At 39.9% G+C, this 23,700-nt stretch overlaps 1 protein-coding gene across 3 annotated transcripts; it reads right to left on the bottom strand.

The window, feature by feature from the left end:
• Positions 1-9,368: 9,368 nt before the first annotated feature.
• On the bottom strand, positions 9,369-22,181 carry LOC137274691 (uncharacterized). 3 transcript variants are annotated; one of them, XM_067808031.1, is made up of 3 exons: positions 21,998-22,181; positions 17,080-17,158; positions 9,369-16,750 (listed from the first exon to the last, which is right to left on the bottom strand). In XM_067808031.1, the coding sequence occupies exon 3, from the start codon at positions 16,743-16,745 to the stop codon at positions 13,368-13,370; it is 3,378 nt and encodes a 1,125-aa protein (XP_067664132.1). In that variant the 5' UTR covers positions 16,746-16,750; positions 17,080-17,158; positions 21,998-22,181; the 3' UTR covers positions 9,369-13,367. The 3 variants fall into 3 exon arrangements, with proteins under 3 accessions (XP_067664132.1, XP_067664133.1, XP_067664134.1); XM_067808032.1 differs by lacking the exon at positions 21,998-22,181 and adding an exon at positions 21,555-21,834; XM_067808033.1 differs by lacking the exon at positions 21,998-22,181 and adding an exon at positions 19,322-19,377.
• Positions 22,182-23,700: the final 1,519 nt, after the last annotated feature.

The following is a 23,700-nucleotide window of genomic DNA, read 5'->3' as shown; positions in this document are numbered from 1 at the left end:
GTCGCACGAGTGTAAAACCCAATACAATTACATCCAATATTTCACAACGCTCAGTCACGCATGGATTATGCATCAGTACAGACAATACAATATTGCGCTTAACATTTAGTGGTACTCTGTACCTCATGCCCGCATTGTTAGGCAGACAATACAATATTGCGCTTAACATTTAGTGGTACTCTGTACCTCATGCCCGCATTGTTAGGCAGACAATACAATATTGCGCTTAACATTTAGTGGTACTCTGTACCTCATGCCCGCATTGTTAGGCAGACAATACAATATTGCGCTTAACATTTAGTGGTACTCTGTACCTCATGCCCGCATTGTTAGGCAGACAATACAATATTGCGCTTAACATTTAGTGGTACTCTGTACCTCATGTTCTGGTGTCTATGACGTTCAGGTATGGTAGGAGTTTTGACCATGGCGTTCAATGGATGTTGTGCTGCTGGGGGTATGCATTGACGATTTGTGCAAGGTCGTGACAGATGTCTACCCACATGCCTTCACTACGGGGCAGCAAAGGGAATTAGCGTTTATGTCCACCACAGGCAGACATTAGGTTGACGTTAATGCCCATCAGAGGCAGACACTGGACTGACGTTAATATCCACCAGAGGCAGGCTTTGAGTTGACGATAATGTCCACCAGTGGTTGACACTGGGTTGACGTTAAAGTCCATCAAAAGCAGGCAGTGGGTTGACGATAGTGTCCACTAGAGCAGGTACTGGGTTGACGTTATTATCCCCCATAGGCAGGATTTGGGTTCACGGTCATGTCCACTAGACACAACCATTCCTAGTCTTGGGTGCGCGAAGTCAGTCGTGACACACGTGATCAGTACCTGTTACTAGTTTCGTGACCGGCGGCACTTCCCGTTGTCGTTGAAAAAGAACTGCCACAACCCTGATATTTTCAGACCCGATACTCGCAACCTTGTGAAAGTTCGCACCGACTTGATTCGCCATTTGAACACGATTTCATGGAGCCTGGTTTTGGATCAATCAGTCCGTACTCTCGTACTGGGTAATATTTGAGGTTGCTTAAGACCTGTTCCCCAGTCCGTTGAACTCAGAATTTGAAGGTTCTGACTGCTGTATGATACCTGCCAGTTTCCAACATGCCAGCATCTAGAGATTCAAGTACACCACATCTCCGTGACCAGCCCACTCGATAGGCTGACTAGAATAATGTTCCACGTGAAGAAGTCGAGCTTCCTCATAAGTGTGGAAGTCAGGAATGCCATCTGCGCATGCGGGCGACCTAACAGCAAGCGGCATGTGGAGACTGCAGGATGTTTCTGGGTGTTAGTTTAAACTCACGGCAATGCTCTTTCATGGGATGTCAGTATCACGTCTCTAACACTTAATTTGAACATGGTGTTCCCCGCCATGATATTGCTGGGATATTGCTAAAACCAACTCACTGAGTCGCTGATTTGAACATTCATATTTCATAGTTTCCTACATGTTTGTAAGAGAATATATACCAGCCCTGTCCATATAACCAGACTGACAATGGTGCATTCTGTCTACCGATACTAGGCCTGCGACGTATCTTCGAGCTTACAGCGGCCGCTCGTTCTGCGTAAGACCCTAGTTCGACATCAACAGTGTCGAAGCCCATTTCTGGTGTCCCGGCAGTGATGTCGTTCAGTGACGCTTTCGGTTTGCTAGCGCCTGCCTAGGTCACTGGGATACCACGTGGACCCCGACATTGACATCACGGCTACAGCGAGATTTGACTGGTTCTTGGTTTCCGCCTGTGTAGGGAAGATGCGATAAGCCTGAGTTTTTAAGTCTGTGTGTGTCTTTTTTTAACAGCCGTCGAGAACACATGGAACATTTATCACTCTTTGTACGATGAAACAGAAATTGATCAATTCGTACTTGACATTTTGTTATCTTTAAACGAAGTAAAATAACACAGTCGATATCAACTGAAATATTGAGAGGCTCTCTTTCAGTCAGTTGCGACTGGAGATCCTTCAGATGGTGTGCCGCCATTACCGCCAACTTCAGTCATGAAATATGCATTCATTGATTACTTATTTTTCTCGGTTGCTGGGTACATGTTTAAAATAAGCTCAGTTTTGTAGCGTAACTGATCTGAAAAGGGCAATCAATGTTGAATCAGAAAATCGAAAGACATACGTGTTAAGCTTCCGTGGTGAATAGTTATGGACCAGCCATTTGACAAATGGAATGAATCAAGGCTTTGTATAATGAAGCAAACATTGACAACACTAATGTCGGTGGCCCTTGTCTTGACGTAAGATCGATGAACAGTCTACCTGAAGAGGTGAATGTTGTTTCACATGCAGCTGAATAACCCTTCCTCTGGAGATAATAGAGTCTATCCAAACCAGGGGGTGATATGATGACAAACAGCCCACTCCGCCGGGTCGCAGTGACACTGCAATCACTTTATTGTAACGTTAGATTGTCTCCTACGATTATCCGAGGCCGGGTTAGCAGCATTGTAGTAACTTGAGAAGTTGGAAAACCATATTTACAAGAACTGAGGTGTGGATTTAGACGATGATAGGACCATGCTGACAGCCCAAGGCAAGTCGCGACTGGGAATGTCGGTAGTAGTAACACTGGCCGCATGACCATTTTGACCACCAGGTAACACATTTTGACCACCAGGTAATACATTTTGACCACCAGGTAATACATTTTGACCACCAGGTAACACATTTTGACCACCAGGTAATACATTTTGACCACCAGGTAATACATTTTGACCACCAGGTAATACATTTTGACCACCAGGTAACACATTTTGACCACGTAATACATTTTGACCACCAGGTAATACATTTTGACCACCAGGTAACACATTTTGACCACCAGGTAATACATTTTGACCACCAGGTAATACATTTTGACCACCAGGTAATACATTTTGACCACGTAATACATTTTGACCACCAGGTAATACATTTTGACCACCAGGTAACACATTTTGACCACCAGGTAATACATTTTGACCACCAGGTAACACATTTTGACCACCAGGTAATACATTTTGACCACCAGGTAACACATTTTGACCACCAGGTAACACATTTTGACCACCACGTAACACATTTTGACCACCCAAGACAAACTAGGCACGTCTAATTTACAATTTGCCGCCTCATCTTACAAGTTAACAGGCGTGATAACGTTTGTCGATAACGAAACTTGTTATCTTTTTTAATCAGTATTTAGTCCGGGGAATGGTTGGATTTACCAAGCTATCTTGGAACTGTTCTTCAATTGGAACTGATCATGGTGTATGTTTAAGAAACGCGGGTTCGAGCATGAGAAGGATACGAATATGATTATCGCGCAAGGTTGTTAGGAAGTAATTGTCTCGAAATCAATGTTGCAAATGGCATTGTGGTAGAATCGCTCTCATTTCAAAGATTGGGCACAAATAGTTTGAACTACCGCAGGTTTATCAGTTTTCACGTTTACATGAAGACTAATAGTTATTTCATGAGGGAATGTGTTGATGTAATCAGGTTGATCTTGGTCTGATCGACGAGAACACCCCTTCCTGTATAACAACAGTTCGTAATAGCACCATTAACAGCCAGACGAATAAACTGAGCAGATGAGAAACTAACTTATTTACTTCTCCACACACAGACACGTACACCTCTGGCTTTTCACATACGAGAGTCACACACGAAATATTCACTGAGTGGACCTGAGTACTGGGTTGTCATTTCTTCCAGTTGGTGTACGTGCCTTGAGACCTTCACACACATGATCATTATGGTCGCGCTTGAATAAATAAATATTCATACCACATCTTATTTCCATGGACGGACGCTGTACAATTCTGTACATTTATGGATTAGGGGCGGTTTATACGTGTTAGTAAGTGGCAGGTATTAATGGCACATCACACTGAAAAGAAGGACACGGGTCTCAGCATCAGGCAGTGTACGACAACCCCACCCTGAAATGTCCACCACCGACCTTCCGGTATCAACAATAAACAAGAGAGAAATCCGGTTTCTGAATACATTTACTGCATGTACGTATTGTAACGTCAATGCTCAGCTGCAGTGGCCTGGTTTAGGAGCTAGAAATATGTCGCACTTTTTGCCTCACAATCAAGATGTCAGCATAGTCATTGTCATTGTTTCTCAGCAGCAGGAACAAAGGACGTCATCATGTGTAGTTGGATGCCGCTGAAACACAATAACGTCCTTCAGAATTGCTGGGGGTGAAAAAAAAAAGTTTAAAAAACTACCAGACCACCGGACAAGCTACTCTTGAAATTTACCGTCCGAGATGAATTTTACACGCTATTAATACACATGCAATACACTCACATAAACAGTATGTGCAACTCAAAGTTCTACAACACGAGTGGTATCGAAACCTGGTCGATACAGTGTAGCTGTGCGATCACATGTTACTTGATTATGCAGCAGCATATTGCATCTAAAGCCAGTCATACACGATTGTAACAGTTTACAATTACCACAAACAAAGGTAATCTTCCCAGTAACGAGATTCCAGTTCCGCGTCTGGCCTGGCAAGCAGTAAGAGGATTACCAGCTGTATTACTGGACATACTCATGAGTATTACATAACATCCCAACAAACACGCAATTTCTGGACTTCTCGTATAGCGGGTATAGCGATTACATAACATCCCAACAAACACGCAATTTCTGGACTTCTCGTATAGCGGGTATAGCGATTACATAACATCCCAACAAACACGCAATTTCTGGACTTCTCGTATAGCGGGTATAGCGATTACATAACATCCCAACAAACACGCAATTTCTGGACTTCTCGTATAGCGGGTATAGCGATTACATAACATCCCAACAAACACGCAATTTCTGGACTTCTCGTATAGCGGGTATAGCGATTACATAACATCCCAACAAACACGCAATTTCTGGACTTCTCGTATAGCGGGTATAGCGATTACATAACATCCCAACAAACACGCAATTTCTGGACTTCTCGTATAGCGGGTATAGCGATTACATAACATCCCAACAAACACGCAATTTCTGGACTTCTCGTATAGCGGGTATAGCGATTACATAACATCCCAACAAACACGCAATTTCTGGACTTCTCGTATAGCGGGTATAGCGATTACATAACATCCCAACAAACACGCAATTTCTGGACTTCTCGTATAGCGGGTATAGCGGGTATAGCGGGTCGTCTCTCTTTAACATCGCATCATATGGTTACACCGTAGTATGACAAGGAATTCATGAGAAGTTTAGGAATATATGTTTAATTGGATTCCTAGTAATAAACAACCTTGACCAGCTATCAAGTGCTTGGTTTCATTCAGAGAGACAACTCCGATAATCTTTTTTCATTAGTTTGTGAAGAGTTATACCCTTCGATTACTTGCTAGCAGAAGATATTTTCAGTGATACTCAGTATGGATGACTTAGAGAATAGGAAGTTGATTTTAGAGTATTATAATAAGGACATCAGATCAACTAAAGTGGTTTCCAGTAGAACAGGCATCCCTTTGCCCACTGCTTATCGTGTTTTGAAAAGATATTTGCAAATGGACATGGCACTGAGCACCAAGGAGCAGCTGTTTCCTAATACACAAAATTTCTGGATCAAACAAACTGAAAAACCTTTGCATCAGCGCCAAAAGTACAGTCCGACATTTAACGTCTTGGGTGGCATAGCCGTATTAAGGACAACGCCTTCTGTGTATTTGAAGGGAATATGAACAATTAGGGGTACACAGATATTCTCGAGGGACACTTACTTCCATCTGCCCACGTGTTCTATTGGAATGTTTGGATTTTCCAGCTGGACAATGACCCCCAGCATCGTTCAAGGCATTCACAGGCCCGGTTTCGGGCCAAAATATGGCATTAACAGATTGGCTAAACCGATAGTCCTGATCTAAATCCAATTCAAATGTTTGGAGCCTTATGGAGGAAAGTGTCAATAGGAAAAATATGACAAATATTGCTGAAATAAAAGAAGAGGTGGTCCGATATTGGGACAGCATGGACTTTTTAACTTCGTTGACCACTTCTTCACCACTATTCACAGTCGCAATGAAGCGAGCATTGCTGCCCATTGTGATCTGACAAAGTACTAACTGTCCATCTGTCTTTGAATCTGGAGTTAAGTTCTGTTAATATTCACATTTGATACGTGAGTAATGACTAGAAACAATAAAAAAATTATCTTTTAAATTCTCATTAATTTCGGTTCATAATATATATAACCAGAGATGTGCACAGTAATGCGTACAGCCTTTTAAAACGCTAGGACGACAAGAATTGGGTCAATGGGAGATAACTCTAATTAACAAGACGAGCGGTAACTTAAGGCCGTTGACTTGCCGCTAAAATACAGGAACTCACACCATTAAAACAATTTTAACAATAAAATAGTACATAGCCAGAGATGTGCATTGTAAATACCCGGGATGTGCATTGTTAAAGGTCACATGCAACGTAAAACAGCTTTGCAGATTCTGATGCCTTTCGGTATGCACTTACCGAAACAAATCATCAAAAATTCCAGTTCAACCTTTAAAGTTGAAAAAATGGGATGAAAAAAACCTTAAAAATTTTGAGTTGCAACAATTCACTAAGTTTCGACTAACATTTGCTAAATTTCACTGTAGGTCACATTCTCCAGCCACTGAGGAAGGTAGCTATCAATGTACCAAGGAATGATACACTGTAAAAATTGTAACTGTGGCCATATTTAGACAGAATATGATTTCCCATTGATCTGTAGTTTTGAGCAAGCTACGTCAACGATATATTGCCAAGAAATATTATGAATATACTACTGTATCAAAACGTAATATATTTATGTCCTCTAACCAAACAACAGTAGTTAGAAATTTAGCCTGTTTTATTTACTATGACTCGCAGCTCAGATATGTCATGGCAAAGTGAACTATTTCATACCTCATTTACACCCTTATGACACACATATATGAATTCAGTTTCACTGAAGGAGACAGATATGTCCATGTACAGAGGACAGAGTCTCTGTAACTGTGGTTTTGTTGATCTGTACAGTTTTGATAATGTAGGGCAATGACACACTGTAAAGAAATATTAGAAATATTAGAAATATTCTGTTGTCACAAGATTTGATATACTTATGTCTTCTAACCAAACATCTGTTATTAGAAAGTTACATACGATATTGTCAAGTGCAGTACCCTATACCTCTTGAACATCTCTGTAACACATTTGCGTGTATTTAGCTATCGACGATAGCAGTTAGTTCACTGTATAAAGGAATGAAAGAATTTGTAAAGTCTTTAGCGGTGGTCATACTGAGGCAGAATTTCACTTTTTACTGATCTGCACAGTTTTTGATAATCTATGTCAATGCTATATGGCCAAGGAACACCACGATTATTCGTACCTGTTTGAACTTAATATGCTCATGCCGCTTAAGGAGACATTAGTTGACAAAAACAGAACATTATATATTCACCAGTCCTTATATGCCAGGCATGCTTTAGTAAAGTATGTAATACTTATCCATGATGGACCAACCAATGTTGTACCAGGGGTCATTGGCCCACATCTGTACTGTACTATACTGAAGCAGGGGGTTGTGAGCAGTAGTCTAATCTTGGCTGTGTACACAAACAAGTAAATAATCTATTCGTTACATGAAAAAACTGTTGATTGTGATAAGCAGACACAGAGAAAACGCAATATGCCTGCCTGTCTGTCTGCTAATGACAATATGCAAGGCACAACTTCAATCACTGACAATAATACCTATCGGGCTTATAAGACTTAAAGAAAGAGCCGGCTAAGCGTATCGGCAAATGAACCAGTGACCAATGAAAAAGCTTTGTTACACTTGAGTGCACACCCACCGGCTCTGACTGGGTTCGGTATCGCGGCTGCTTCGTTTCGAGGGAGGTAAGCCAAAGTACAAAATATAGCTCTTTTGATTGGCGATTGTACGCTTAGCGGTTTGATCAGCTCGGCTACGAAAGATCTCTGTGAAGAATGATATCGTTTGTATGAACCATGTGTTCCTCGTAAGACGGCAAGTGCGAAAAGCGCACGTGCAGACCACGGGTTGCGCGAACAAACTGGTTATACCGCATTTTGTAGATATCCCCTATGCAATGATGTAAACGTTTTGCTGTTTATTTTTCAGGCAGATTATATCTAAAAGTGTTCATAAATTGTACGGTCGGGATGGTGGTTTATCCATAATGGAGTGAGAGTTTTAACAAAGTTTGTTGTTCGACCTCACTTGCTGTCTGCATAACAAACGCTATTCAGTATCCCGAGGAACAATGATTCTAAAGGGTCACCTATTCGTACCCCAAATCCCCCATTTAGCATATTAGATCTTACTGAAAATGCCCAGACTCTGGTGAGTTAATGTTTGATATTTGTGACCCACTCCCTTAGACATGTAACTCAACTGCATTTTACTAGAAATCTGTATTGTGATTCATGGTAACTTGCTCACTGTTTGCTCGATTTATTATTGAATATTTTAGACTTGTCTGTGTTATATTTTGCTGGTTCAAAGGGGATCTCTTACATTCACGGCAAATCATTAACCGTAACAGTAGCTATTCCGTCCTGGGAATTCAAAAGAGTCAAACATGGCAATATAGGTATCATCTGTCCTGACAAGTCTACAGTCAAACATGGCAAACATAATACCTATTCCCTCCTGGCAAATCTACAAAGTCAAATAGCAAGATATTGGTGCTTCTTCTGTCCAAAATGATAAACAAAATTTCTGTCTATTCAGTGCCATAATTCTGCAGTCAGATATGACATACAGCATACCTGTTCTGTCCAATAATTCTGCGGACAGACATGACAAGCAGGAAACCTATTCTTTTCGATAATTCTGCAGATATGGCAAGCAGGGCACCTGTTCTGTCCAATAATTATCCAGACAGATATGACAAGCAGGATACCTATTCTGTTGAAAAATGCTGCAGATATGACAAGGAGGACACTTGTTCTGTCCAGTAATTCTGCAGACAGATGTGACATGATGGGTACGTGTTCTGTCCAATAATTCTGCAGACGAATATGGCAAGCAGGGTACCTGTCCAATAATTCTGCAGACAGATATGACAAGCAGGATGCCTCTTCTGTTCAAAATTGCTGCAAACAGATATGATAAGGAGGCCATGAGGGGTACCTGCTCTGTTCAATAATTCTTCAAACAGATATGACATGCTGGGTATGTGTTTTGTCCAATAATTCCAGAGGGGACAAACTATCTATCTATTCTCCCCACATCTCCGCATGGACAAATGATCAACTACCAGTGACACACAAGCATGAAGAAGAATCGTGAGAATATACAGAGTATATAAAACCAGAAAAAGATAAATTTATCATTTATTTGTACAATCACAAGTCACATTTCATGATTTATGACAAAAATAATTAGAAAAAAATGTATTTATCAAATGATAAACAAAACTGATAAGAATGCATGGAATACCACATAGCAAGCAGAGCATATATGTCCATGCAAACATCTCATAGTAAAAAGTATATCCCTCCCTCTAACAATGACACTGAACATCACCTCCCACAATTTACACCACAATTTGCACAATAAAGAATAATGTACACAACATACTGTTGTTATCATTAATATAACCAACGAACTTCCTCTGTGTGTAATACTGAGGGTGATAAGTGAAGCAGCTATCAATGTCTTAATGACCTCAGGGAGATTGGTGGCATTGACAACAGCATCGTGGACTGCAACATCACAATAAACCTCCCTCTCACTTTAGTTTTCAATGCCAGAAAATGGAAAGTTAATGAAAATTCAGTCTAAACACTTCTTTCATACATTGATCGAAGCAATTCCGTTAAACAATTTACACCATCTTTGATCAATAACATTGGTTTCTTAAATACACACACATACTTACACACAGAGCAGTCATGGAAACACTAGGCATTTCATCTAGCATTCAAACAGAGGTGCCTTAGGCATGGATTTGAGGAGAACTTCTGATCAAATTTGACTTCCAACTCAGTGACTGTACTATGAGAATGCATTCAATGCACTATTACACAAAACTTGTTCCTTCTTATGGGTCAGCTGGCAGTGAAAAAAAACTCCAAGGATTTACTTGATATTTAGTAACTAAATGCACTGTGGAATGTATTATTCCAACTTCAATTACATTGCCTGCAGACTTGGGTCCGAATAGCAGTCTCTGAATAAGTCTAAATAAATTGTGAAGTTTGATCAGGGGACACTAAACAAAACTTCGAAGCATCTTTAAATTACATCCGGGCATTCTGCTGTATGTGAATGGATTTCTGGCATCATAATCATGATTAATCTCTAAACCTGAGATGGATGATCCAGACAAAGCAAGGGGTTCCTACTCAAATATATTTGATACCCTAGTTCAGTATACCCCATCAATGCAGATACATGTGTGTATATATATATTCACTCAGTTTATACAAGAATCACCTTCTGTAATCTGATTCAAAATTTGGTCTGTGTGTAAGGGATGTGTGAGTATCAGACATGTGAAGGTGACAGGGCAAGTGACCTGCCATAGTTACCATTTGAACTTGGTAACCAGTTTCTGAATGATTTCAATACTCATAGTTTACGTTTCAATGTTTTACAGCTACCAGAAAACAAATTCTCACTTGTGATTTATCGTAACTGGTTACATCAAAGCAGAAGTCAAGCAACATTTCATTTAGACAGCACATCATATTTACACTTTTACCATCTGTATACAATACCACATATCATAAGGCATATCAAAATGCATATTATGTACAAATGTTGTGCAAAAATTCATACAATAAGGCAATAGAAAACTTGAAAATATGAAAGGTGGAAACTGTTGGATAAATGAATTCATATTATTTTGTTATTAAGAACATGTAAAACTGAATTCATGATATTATTGCTAAACTGTCGGCACCATTCTGACTATACTAACAATAGATACAAGGGTGAATATAACTTCAAAATTGCTAGTGTACTTTGCTGCAGAGGCACAAGGAATCCCACTTGCCCTGATAACTTTTCCACTATACCGGCTGATTTTCTTGTTGGCTTCTTAAACATACAACATAATCAACGTTGGGAAGTCAACTGGACACCGGTGCAGCATGATATACAAATATGCTTGCCTGACAAAAGAAAAGAAACAAAACAAAAAAGACACTGGACTGGGATGTCAACCAATGGGTGCTTTCCACCCTTGAAACACAGGTTTGTTTTAAAGTACAGTAATGTATCCAGCATCCTGCAATTATTCAAGCATCACCCTGCTGGGACTCACAAGCACATGTGTGGAGGGCACACCTATATTAACTATGGCCATCTTGGCCAGATTTATGCCTTGTATCATGCTGGAATATCCATTCATTCAGTAATCTTAACTACCTTGAACCCACAGACTGGAGTTCAGGGATGGCTTGCTGCTAAACATTGCCATCAATTTTACAATAATCGTGAGGACAGAATGGGATGACATGATTTTCAAAGCAATTTTTGCCAAAAGGTACGCATGTAGTAAGAAGAGAAAAATGGACAACTGAAGAGTCATCCTGAAATGTTGCCATGTGTACACGGAATGTTTTGTCATGAATGGCACAGATATTTCCTTCTCACTAATACAGGCATAGAAAACATGAATATGCAAGTGAGGGAGTGAGAGAGTGCCATGTCCTGGAAGCACACAGAGGGTCATACACATACCACTCCTGTCTGCTGAAGTTGTGACAACATACCCCAAACTCCAGTTTGAGTCACAAATCCTTGGTAGTGCACACTTACTTCATTATAATACTAATGACTCCTAACCGTGTAGATTGATGTTTATGCTAATGATCACTGGACTGTCTGATCCAGGAAAATATTTTATATCCCATCACTGAAGCAGCAGATCAATAATGATCAAGAGGAAGTTACATGGAGATAAAATTGTACAGAGAAGTACAATGTACAAGATTTTAATAACATTATGTTCACTAGTTTGGGTAATTCACATGTAAAACCCTACATAAGTGCTTAGTTTCTGATTTCAAAACCTGATGCATATGAATTCTACTGTTACTCATCTCACAAGGAAGGCTCAACATGAAACTGGCACAGTGAAGTATTAATGTATAAAGCTGACATGGCTCACTATTTTGAACCCTGTCATCAGTTTTCTCTTCTAACTAAATAGAATTGAACACTTATGACAAAAAATACATGATAAATTCACAAATCAAAATATTTCTTCCACCATGACCATGTCTATGATAGTGTATCTATTTGATGTTAATGGGATGCAAAAGGCACTTAAACCACACATTATATTACCACAGTGAACAACTTTCAACTTTCAAGATAAAAATGGTAAGTTCTACCACAAAAAAGAGTAAGACTTACTCTTCTTTACACAAAGTTGATAATATTCAAAGACCCCAAAACTGTTCAAAAAGGATACCCAACTGAATACACATGGACAGGAAACCTCTGCATCGTAAACATAGATGTAACTGGTGAGTTGTCTCCCTTTGACCACTCACTTCAATGCTGCATTTGTCATACTCATAATCATATGTGCAAGTTCCTGGAATTTCAATTCATACTAAGAAATATTTTCAGATGTCAGCTTGCAAATCAGAAACCCTCAGACTGTCAAATGTTCTTGACCTACTTATCAAGTGTATCACCATGATTAAGATGTAAGTGCCATGCTTTAGTCAAATGAAGTTGCTGACAAAAATAACAAAACATCTCATCCATATTTCACTCAAGATGTAAGTGAAGGACTAAAACTATCATGATGCAGATTATCCATAAATTTTCAGTAACATAGATGTAAAAACATAAAACCAAACTGCCATTTACAATTAAACTGCCCTCAAAATTATGACACATAACCAAAACATGAACCTGATACATGATACAATTTCAAAACAAAAACAGCTTAGGTCATCTGGAATTATATGAAGGATAGTAGAATTGTGTATCAATTTCCCCAAGACTAACCTCTGATGACTTTCCCTTTAAAGTCAGGTTTGAATCAACATATGATTACGAACTCATCTCCTGTACACCATACTACAAAAATACATTCACTCAAACTTCAGAATCTCACGCCTGGACAAAAGTTTCTCATAGTAAGCTCTCCTTCACATAAATACACTATGTATCATATAGAGTACAAAGGTTCAAGACGATTCAGGTAAATGCAGTCTGGCATCCATGCATGCAGACTTCAGCACTGGTTTGAATGACTTTCCACATTGTTTTATACAACTTTACAGAGAACTATACTTGGGCATGTATACCTGTGCATAACATCTTCATAGTTACTTGCATGCAAGTCCTCCTTCATTCATCGTTCTCTCCACAAATAGACCTTGGTGTGGCTGTGAGGATACGCACCCCTTTCAAATCATCTTTCCGTCCAGTTTGAGTTCCAAAGGTCTGTGTTTCAACAGAGTCTTTAGATGGAGTTGCAGTCTGAGTTTCACTTTCAGTGGATATTCGCCGCAGAGCCAGGTTTTTAGCAAAATGACTTTTTACAGCTTCATTTTTAGCAGCCTGGTTGATTTTAGCTTTTCCTTTAACAATGCCACCTTTCTTCAGCTTGGGTTTTTTAGGTGTCTCTACATCTTCTTCCTCTGTCTCTACAGAATTCTCAGCATCAGCTTCCACATCCATTGCCTCTTCACCATTCTCTGCTTCTGCACTGCCTTCTTTAGGTCTTCCTCTCACCTTCTTCTGTGGTACTTCGGTCTTCCCACTGTCATTATTCTGCTTTCGCTTCTTGCTAACTTCAGTAAGTTTAACCTCAAGCTTTTTACCTGCAGGTTTCTTTGTTGTTTTTAAACGTGAAGAAGCTCTGCCATTCTTATTATTGGCCTTTTCCACTTCAGCTGGTTTAGCTTTCTTCCCTTTCTTCACTGGGCTTGGGGTCACTTCTTCTTCCTCCTCCTCTTCTTGTTCTTCCTCCTCCTCTACTTCAGCGCCTTCTGTAGCCTTGACTATTGTCATTTTCTCCATCTCACCTCCTTGAGCAGCCACAACAACCACAGCCCCATTCTGAGAGTCTTCCAGCAGAGAAGTGTCCACCCCTTCCAACTCCTCCAGATTATGCTTAGTGTAATGCTTCTTGAGGTGGTGGGACTGGGAAAAGGCCATTTCACAAATAACACACACAAATGGTTTCTCCCCTGAATGGACACGCTCATGTCGGACTAAATCTGCCTTCTTCACAAACTCCTTTTTACACACATTGCATGAGAACATCTTGTCCCCTGTGTGAATACGTATGTGGGCCTTCAGGTTCTGTACACTAGAGAAACTCTTCCCACACACTTGACAGTCAAAGGGCTTGTCATCTGAATGATTCTGGAGATGCTTCACCAGATTTTGCTTTTTACTAAAACTCTTCCCGCACTCGTCACATGAGAATTCTTTGGTGTTCGAATGTTTCTTGATGTGGGTCTTCAAGTGCTGTAGTCTCATGAATCCTCTATCACACTGGTTGCAGTTGTAAGGCATGGTCTCGCCATGAGTTTTTACATGCTCCAACAGCTCCTCATGCAGGGTGAAAACCATGTCACACGTCTCACACTTCAACACATGGGTTCTCACATGTCTCAGCATGTTAGCAGACTGGGCAAAACCTCTGCCACACAGCTGACATTTGTGAGGCTTGTCACCAGTGTGGGTGCGCTCATGTCTCTTCACATCGAATGACTTGGCAAATGCTTTGTCACAGTGGCTGCATTTGTAGGGCTTCTCTCCAGTGTGCACTCTCATGTGCCGCTTAACATCAGTGGAGTTCGGGAAGCAGCGATCACAAAGTGGACAGGCATAGGGCTTCTCTCCAGTGTGGCCCCGAGTGTGGTTGATGACACTATTAAGCTGGGAGAATGTCTTTCCACAGAGTGTACATTTGTATGGACGCTCACCAGTATGGATTCTACGATGGATGATAAGATTTTGGGATTGTGTAAAGCCCTTGCCACAGGTCTCACATTTATAAGGCCTCTCACCAGTGTGGACCCGCCTATGTTTTACCAGTCCTTGAAACTTAATAAACCCCTTGTCACAGTATTCACATTTGTAGACCTTGATTTTTCCAGATGGAATCAATGAGTCACGTTTCTTTCCTTTTGACACTTTCATTGGCTGGTCAGGACCGGTTTTGTTCATTTCTTCAAAGAGATAAGGATCCTTTGATACTGGTTCATCTTCATTCTCAGACATTACTATGTCTTTTTCTGATGCTTGTTCTTTAGGTTTTTCATGTCCTTTTGGTACTTGTTCTTTAGCCTTCTCACGTACCTGGATATTATTCATTTGCAGGGCAGTCCTTGGTTGTATGGCACTAGATTCCACATTAGCAGCTTGAGTCTTCTTCCCAGCAGACTTTGTCACCATTGGTTCCAACACAGGGGGGCCTTCATCATCATCCTCATCTAACTCATCAGCTTCATTCACTTGCACACTATACTCCAAATCATCGTCATGTGCTTCTTTATCTCCATTTTTCTCTTCTTCCTCCATCTCTTCATTTTCTTTAGAAGTATCTATAACAACCAAAGCAACATCTGACTGGGAAACAGGTTTACGCCCTCTTTTCTTTGGCGTTGATTTGGGTTTTTGAGCAGGCTTAGATGATTTGGCAGCAGACTGCTTAGCTTGTGTTGGTTTAGCAGCTGACTGCTTAGCTACAACTGATCTGGCACCAGATGGCTTAGCACTACCCCTGGATGTTGTCCCTTTCCTTTTAGATGAGGCTGCTTTTGATTCTTTCACAGTTTTGTTTGCAGCTACCTTTGAGTCCTTGGCCGCAGGTGCCTTTCCTTTCTTTACAATCTTTATCGGTGCAATCTTAGTTTGTTTAGCTGTCTTTCCTTTAGTAGTCTTCTCCATCGATACCTCTTCATCTTCATCATCACCCCAAACAAATTTCTTCACTGGACTCTTGGTCTTCATCTTTCCTAACTTGGAAATAGTTTCTTCAACATCACCTTTAGATGCCCTTTTTGGCCTGCCTCTCCCCTTCAAAATTGTCTTGTCTGATTCCTCATCATCCGATTTATCTTCATCCTCCACATCCATGTCTCCCTCTTGCATTTCTTCCCCTTTCTCTCCTGCTTCCTCACTCACCCCTTTCTCTCCTGCTTCCTCACTCACAGCCTTCTCCTGATCTTCCTCCTCCTCCACTTCTTCCACAGTGGTTTCCTCCTCCACTTCTTCCACAGTGGTTTCCTCCTCCACCTCTTCCACAGTGGTTTCCTCCTCACCTTCCTTCAACCCATCCTTATCTCCACCAGGGTCTTTAACTTCACCTTCCAGTATCTCATCTTCATCAAAATCATCCTCCTCATCCTCCTCATCATCATCCATATAAAAGCCCTCCTCTGATCTCTTCCTGATGAGTTCCTCAAGTTCTCTTGACTGACCAAACTCTTCCTCTTCTTCACTCTCATTCATTTGATGACTGTCATCATCATGGACCTCGACCCTGATCTCAATCTCATTCTCCTCTAACCGTCCTTTTGGTGACCTACGTGGTGACCGACCCCTAGGAGAACCGCGAGCTGATCTTCTTGGCGACATTGAACCTTCTGCTCTGGGAGGAGTTTTGGAAGGATCATCTCCTTGAGAATGTGCTGTATTCTGTACATCTGTTTTCTGCAGCAACTTTTCTTCTCTGTTGACAGGCTCCACTTCTACCTCCTCTGCAGACATTTTGACTGGAAATTCAAGTTTGTGAGTTATCGTTCAAACTGCATCTACTGTTCATGTCTTCACATGTTAACAACAAACTCGTCATAAAACAACATCAAATACTTTAACAGACAGTTAGTGTTTCAAAATATCAGTCTGACTATAAAATCAAGTGAGTTCTTTAAGAGTTCTGTGAATAATACCTTAGTACTGCACTCGTACAATAAGAGCCTCGACATTTGTTTCTTCACATCAAATGCTGATATCAATGTTATCCTTTGAAAAACTGTTTATAATATAATACAACCCATATATAAGTCTACAGCCATCTTTTATCTTCTAAAGTAAGTTTTACCTTAAGGCAAATAGACTGTCTAAATCTCTTTGGTCTGGCTATCTCCTGACTGTCTCAACCGTCCACACCTACTTGTGATCTGAAAGACAACAGTAACACAAAAATAAATTGATTGTTTCCCACGTTTACATGTAAAGACATACCATAAATATGATGCATGCACAGTCGCCCACCATGGGTCTGAAAGATTGATAAACTAAGTCCTGGTTTACTATCCAACCCCCTTACTGTATAAACTATAAAGGTGCATCACCAAATCACAGCGACGTGATCGAAAACAGAACAATTTCGCACTCGTCATTGAATATATCTTATTTTAAAGTTTCATGAGTATCAGAAGCTTCTGTCCACATTTCTGATGTGTGTGGGAAACATGTACACAGAGCTTCCGAGGGGATGCACTTGTTGTTTTTTATTAAATCGCCAAAGACTGAGTTGCCGTGCCAGAAGTATACAAAACTAGATCATCAGCGACATGATCTATGACCTTCGGGAATCTGATTGGTTAATAATGCCAACTGAAACTTCACATGGGTGGGTGTGTTTTGTACACAATAGTGTCAGCCAATCAGATCCCCGGACCTAGTTTTGACAACCTAGTTCAAGGTCCGGGGATCTGACTGGCTAACACTATCTCCCGTTTTTCGCGTCTACCGTACAAATCTCCCAAATCAAAATATTCTGTCTGCATAATATACGGCAGTTTGATTGAAATCACATGGAACAGGAGAAAACTGTTTATTGGAAGTAGTAAGACAGAGCCATGTCTTCTGATTTAAATGTTTTACAAGTAACAGGTAACAGGAAATGTTCAACACACAGTGTGTAGAAAATGTTCATGTGAGGTCACTCTTAAGGACAATACTTTGTGCCATCTTGTAAAACCCGTTGAAAAGACTGCCATCGATTTGTACCAGTCGTGTGGAACTGAGGTCACAAAACAACTGAGATCCAAAAACAGTCTGTTGTACAGATCCTGAAGCAAATATATCCAAGGAAGCCCCATGCAAGCCTAGAAAATGTGGCAAACCTAGATTCCCTTAGCTTCTGAAAGTGAAGAAAGTCTCAGTCTCCATTTTATTATGTTATTATAATTTTATACTATGACCTCTTTTCAGTAAAATATGTTCATTTCAGAGAGTAGTTAGTCTAAAGTAAACATTTTGAGTCGAGGGAGGGAGGAAGGAAGATCAGGAATCTAGGATAAAACCAGACACGTTGCCTCGCAGTGAGAGGACGGGGCAGGTCTTTGCCACGTGTGGGGGGAGCTGTGGGGGAGCCTTCCCATGAACTTATGCTAAACACGAGTGACAGCCAGAGATCAACTGATAATTACTAGCCATGTACTGGCTATGAATTCCGCAGATTGGTACAGACCCTGAAGGCATGGAAATCTAGACTTGCCACATTTTCTAGACTTGCGTGGGCTTTCTTGGATATATTCCAATTCGTACAGACCAACATAGCCTAATACTATATCCCTGGGGGAAAAATCAAGTTTACAACCCCAAAGTCTTTCACTCATCCTATGTCATCCAAACCGTATCTGGTCAACACTAGCTCTTTCCACTATTGCCATGAAACATCCCATGGAGAAAAGTTCCTGCTGATCAGTCATGTTGACAAGATCTGACTCTACCTCATGATCCATCCTTAATCATCTTGGCATAGGATGTCGTTATTGTAATATATGTTTGGAATGAACAACAAAATGAAATATAATTCCAAAGAATTAATTTTTTCTTGTGTTGTTCTTGATATGGCTCCAACCAAGATTGAGACTCCGCCAGAAAAAAAAAATGACACTCTTCACATAAACTGGACAGGAGAAACTTGCAGGAAGTTGACTATCACCTCTCTATTTTGTAGTTACATCCAACAAAACATAATGATTACACATTGACATTGAGAAAGTGTTCAAATGTAACATGTTATATTTGGGATTACACTCTCTTAGTACAGTACAAATTCTAGAACTTGTTTGGTTGAGTCCCATCCAGGATTCGAACCCGCACCTCATTCAAATGAACACGAATCTTGACAGGTTCTTTTAAGTAACAATCTGTACTGACATCAATGCAATGCCAGCCACCACAGCCTCATTTCACCAGAATGTAGTGGAAATTCTATGGATACAATGGTTGCTTTTGATTGGGAGACCTTAACTTCACACCGTGGGTACAAACATGCTCCTGCACTTTCACGCCAAGATCATGGTTCACCCAAGACTGCAAAAACTCACCTTATATATTCGTTTAAGAATTCCAGCTACGCTGACAGCACCTATGTAGGGCTAGATTTGATCGTAGCAGCATTCCACAGGTCTACCAACTTATAGAACCATCTACTGGCGAGCAACAAGTTAGCATCGCATACCAGTTATAGCCAACACCTAGCTGTAGCACTTGCACAGACAGCTCGAATTGTACATCCATAGTATTCCATTGTATTCCACTGACATTACAAACATGAATCCCCTCGGAAGACTAGACTCAAACATGTAGGAGGGGATGTCACGTGACCATTAGCGTGTTGACACGAAATGTCATAAATGATGAAAATTGAATGAAAATCATTCTGACTATATGTTGTGAATCTGACATTACAGTTCAGTTCACAGAGAGTGCAGATTTTAATTTGTCTTCGCATACCCATATCACCAACACTCAATCACAAAACTCGGAATAGACCTACATCTCTGTCCCTGTTTCATGGACTCAATAGACACTCTGCAGATGATACTGACAAAATGTAACTGTCAGTTTTCATTTTAATCTTTACTTTTCTCCCAAAGAAAACAAACATTACCAAAATTGCAAACTACTACTGAAAAAGGCAGTGACATCTCAATGTTCACGTCAGCTTATGTCAGCATACATCAACATTCACAATGAGAGCAAGGTTTGTTCTTTTGAATTTATTAAAAACAAAATCCAATTATGAAATTTCTTCAATATGTCAAGGTTTGAAACACAGTTGTTTTATGACCAAATTTTTGTCATATCTGGTGAATAACATCAAAAATTCAGAAAATCTGGTAACTTGTCTTGTTAGTTGTTGGGAAAGCACACTAAACACTATCGCACTTTCTGATAACCGTGTTTCAGGGAAACATGATCAGCAACTGTAAATAAGCAAGAAATGTTGGTAAATAGCTAATCTATCCTCAAGATAAAGTTAAAATCGTTAAGACTGCTAAAACTGGGCTACACCTGGTCGCTAGCTAGTACATATCATTTCCTTGACTGTAAGCAGTCATTTTTTTTCACAAAATCATCAGCAGACACTGACTTGTCAACAATAGATAGCCTTGATATTCAAGTAATCTGAGGTGATCAACTCAAACTTCATGACATTTAATTTGAGGAAAATATAATGTGCTGTAAGAGTCTGTTCATTTACAAATGGGAGCAAAGTATGTAATTTTCCAACACTTTCTATTTTGGATGATATACCTGACAGTAAAATCTAAGAAAAATTTTAGAGCTTGTAAAAATGTATTTCATATTGATTCCTTTTCAGGAAATAATATCGGTAAACATTAACCTCTTAGATTATTCTTACCAATACACTGCTCATGTCACTTGAATGTCATGGTCATCTATGGCCAACAAGTGAGTATGACTGCCAATGATTTTGAAAAAAATGCCTGCTTACTGTTGAGGAAATGGTATGTAGTTTTCAGCCCTGTAGAATCGAATCTAGCCCTCCACAGATGCTGTCAACGTGGCTGGAATTAATAAACGAACTTAGAAGATGAGTTTTCCTTGCATTGGGTGATCCACGATTTTAGCATGACAGGGCCTTAAAATATTTTACGAAGTGAAATATTGGATTGAGGAGGCGGTGTTTTCGTTGTTAGATCCCTTTCCTTTTATATGGTACTAGGGTAGGTCTAAACACCCATATGCCTTTCTCACACTCTTTCTAAGCAATATAAGCCCCTGTGCTTTAATGCATTACTCTTCTTTGTACAACTGAAAATAAACATTGACTTTGATTTTTGAACTTCCAAATAGAAGTGTGAATAACAGCAGATAATAGTTACAAGTGTGTGTGTTTTCTGGTTCCTACTGCTTGTAAAGTAATGTGCAAGACCACTACATTGCAACAAACTATAATGATAAAACGTTGAAAGCGAGACCTACATCCACTCGTGGCTTCACCACGAACAACGTTCATATTGGTCACCCTTCTCTTCCCTCCACAAACGTTAAACTTTACATTTTGGGGTTAAATCATGAGAAATATAAAATAAGAGTGATTTTATGGCATGCGATGAACCAATTGTTGATTTTATGAGTGTAAAACCGTCAAAATCCAAAGGGGAGCAAGTAAAATCATGACTGGGCAGGCCTCGGTAATTTACTGTTGAAATTGATAAGCTCTCGTGTAACCAACGTGTCAGAAATCGATACTCGCACTCAGTAGTATCATTGTTCCGTGCTCTTCCGAACACAGAATGTATACATCACCTGTTAGTGCAAGAAAATGACGTACTTGCACACCCTAATGATTTTACGAATGGTTTCAGAAAATCAAGATGGATGCCGAATTTCAAATGAAGTTCCCATTTCCCGGATCGCAAAAGATTCAGATCTCAGTAAAAACAGCCTCACGACGCCAGGGTACTAATTTCGCCTTTTTTCACATGATATTTCACACATTTACAACGAAGTGAAAGTTATAATAGACGTATTTTCTGCAAGTAATGACGAAAAGCCCGAAGTGGGAGATTTACAGTGTTTTGCACACGAACGAAAATATCGACGCCACAACACAAAATGGCTAGGAAAATGGAAATCCCGCCCAGTGCGCGCTTCCGGGTTATTAATGCAGCTAAATACAAGCGCAATCACAATATTTAGTATTCAAAAAAATATTGCAACATATTTGTCCCACTTGGAACACCTATTACCTGCAGCAAAATCTGGAACAAAAGTAGTTGAAGCGTCGTTATTGACCTGTGTTCTCGCCATTAAGCAAGGTACGCGGAAAGGGAGGTAATTTGATTGGTTGGTAAGACTCCGTCACATTTCGGACTGGTACGGAAAGTGCCGAAGTCCGATAACTACCTCGGCGACAAAGTAAACACACTTGGTGTCCTCGTTTTCGTAATCACACGGTATCCTACTATGTTTACGGAACGTTTACTGTGTGTTTCAAATTCAAAACCCCACATTTTTTTTACATTAACACCAATAATCACAGACACCCACGTATGTTGATTTTATTCAGTTTAGATAAATTTCGTAAATTTAACTTCCTCAAACAGTAAATGAATTCAACTTTTACGATTTCTGTATAATTAGGCACAATTATTCCTACTGTCATCATTGATGAAACATTTTATGACTGTAAGCAATCTTTTTCATTAATATTTTATTCTGTATTCCCCTACACGCACTCCGCCTCCTTTCCAAAAAAAAACTGTACTGACCCCTGACCATACCTATACACACTGCTGTGTTACGCTGCAATGTGGTTTTACCTACCGTTCTAAATTTCGCTGTAAAGGCTAGGGAAACCCGTGACTGATACTCTGAGTATCGATCGGTGTATAATGAACCCAGCCAAAACGCGAAAATCCGTACGCAAATGAATTTGGTGTTGGACCAACAAATTAAACACCATTTGAAATGTATCCCTTATTCAAACTTTAAGTTACACACTACTGTGAAGGAATGTCAGTAACTGTAGAGATTCAATGGCAGGACAAAGAAAATGGCAACATAGTATAAAAGCAGCAATTTAACAGTAATTTAAGGTCGTTTAAGATTATAATAAAACAGTCAACTTTATTTTATTTAAGGACTGAAGAGACTGATTCAGTTATTGTTTGCAACCGCTCCATGCAGTTGGAATGTTGCTGGTCACGTGACACGGAGCTATAACAGTTTGGAATAGCGAGCGGCAAAGATTGCCTGTTAATGTTTTGGAATATTCATTAATTAATAATGGGGCATATTAATCACACAAACAAACATAAATATGATATGAATATTTATGGCTCTACAGGACTTGCTTTGTATTAGCTGTTCAATGAAATACCAGGGATGTGTGACGACTGTAGATTCAAACGGTTTCCAGCAAAAAAAATAGTTTAACCAGACCAGACAATCCAAAGAAAATAGAGACTGATTCAGTTATTGTTTGCATGTGATACATGTACTTCAATTTTAGCTACGACAGATAATTTAATGAACCCGAGACACGCATCTACAGTCTAACAGTCATTTTCAGAGAAATCCGACTCCGATTCAGAGTCAAGAGGTTCACCTGCTTGTCGTCAACCAGTCATACCTGCAACCAGTCATACATACGATAGTTCCATGTTCAAAGAGTAATTATCAAGTCTAAATGTAACACTCAATTTGAAAGACATATTTTAAGATATAGTGAATTTACTCAGCTGTATGATAACATTTTCTAAAACATTTACCAGTCCTTCGGCCTGCAGCTGGCTGGCTGTGAATTTACAGCGTTCGTCAGAAATCTAGCCAGTTTCGTGCATTCAAGCGGATCTTTATTCACACTCTCGTATTACGACACATATTTCCATATGTGGATATTTCACATCCCTTGCGATTGTTTACGCACATGGAAAACACAGTCAGGCTA

This window comes from Haliotis asinina, chromosome 2, assembly GCF_037392515.1.
Source record: "Haliotis asinina isolate JCU_RB_2024 chromosome 2, JCU_Hal_asi_v2, whole genome shotgun sequence".
Classification (NCBI taxonomy): domain Eukaryota; kingdom Metazoa; phylum Mollusca; class Gastropoda; order Lepetellida; family Haliotidae; genus Haliotis; species Haliotis asinina.
This window is presented reverse-complemented; position numbering and strand designations above follow the sequence as displayed.

What these genes read in the sequence shown, in the direction of transcription:
- LOC137274691 (XM_067808031.1), bottom strand. Translation starts at nt 16,745, where the DNA reads ATGTCTGCAGAGGAGGTAGAAGTGGAGCCTGTCAACAGAGAAGAAAAG.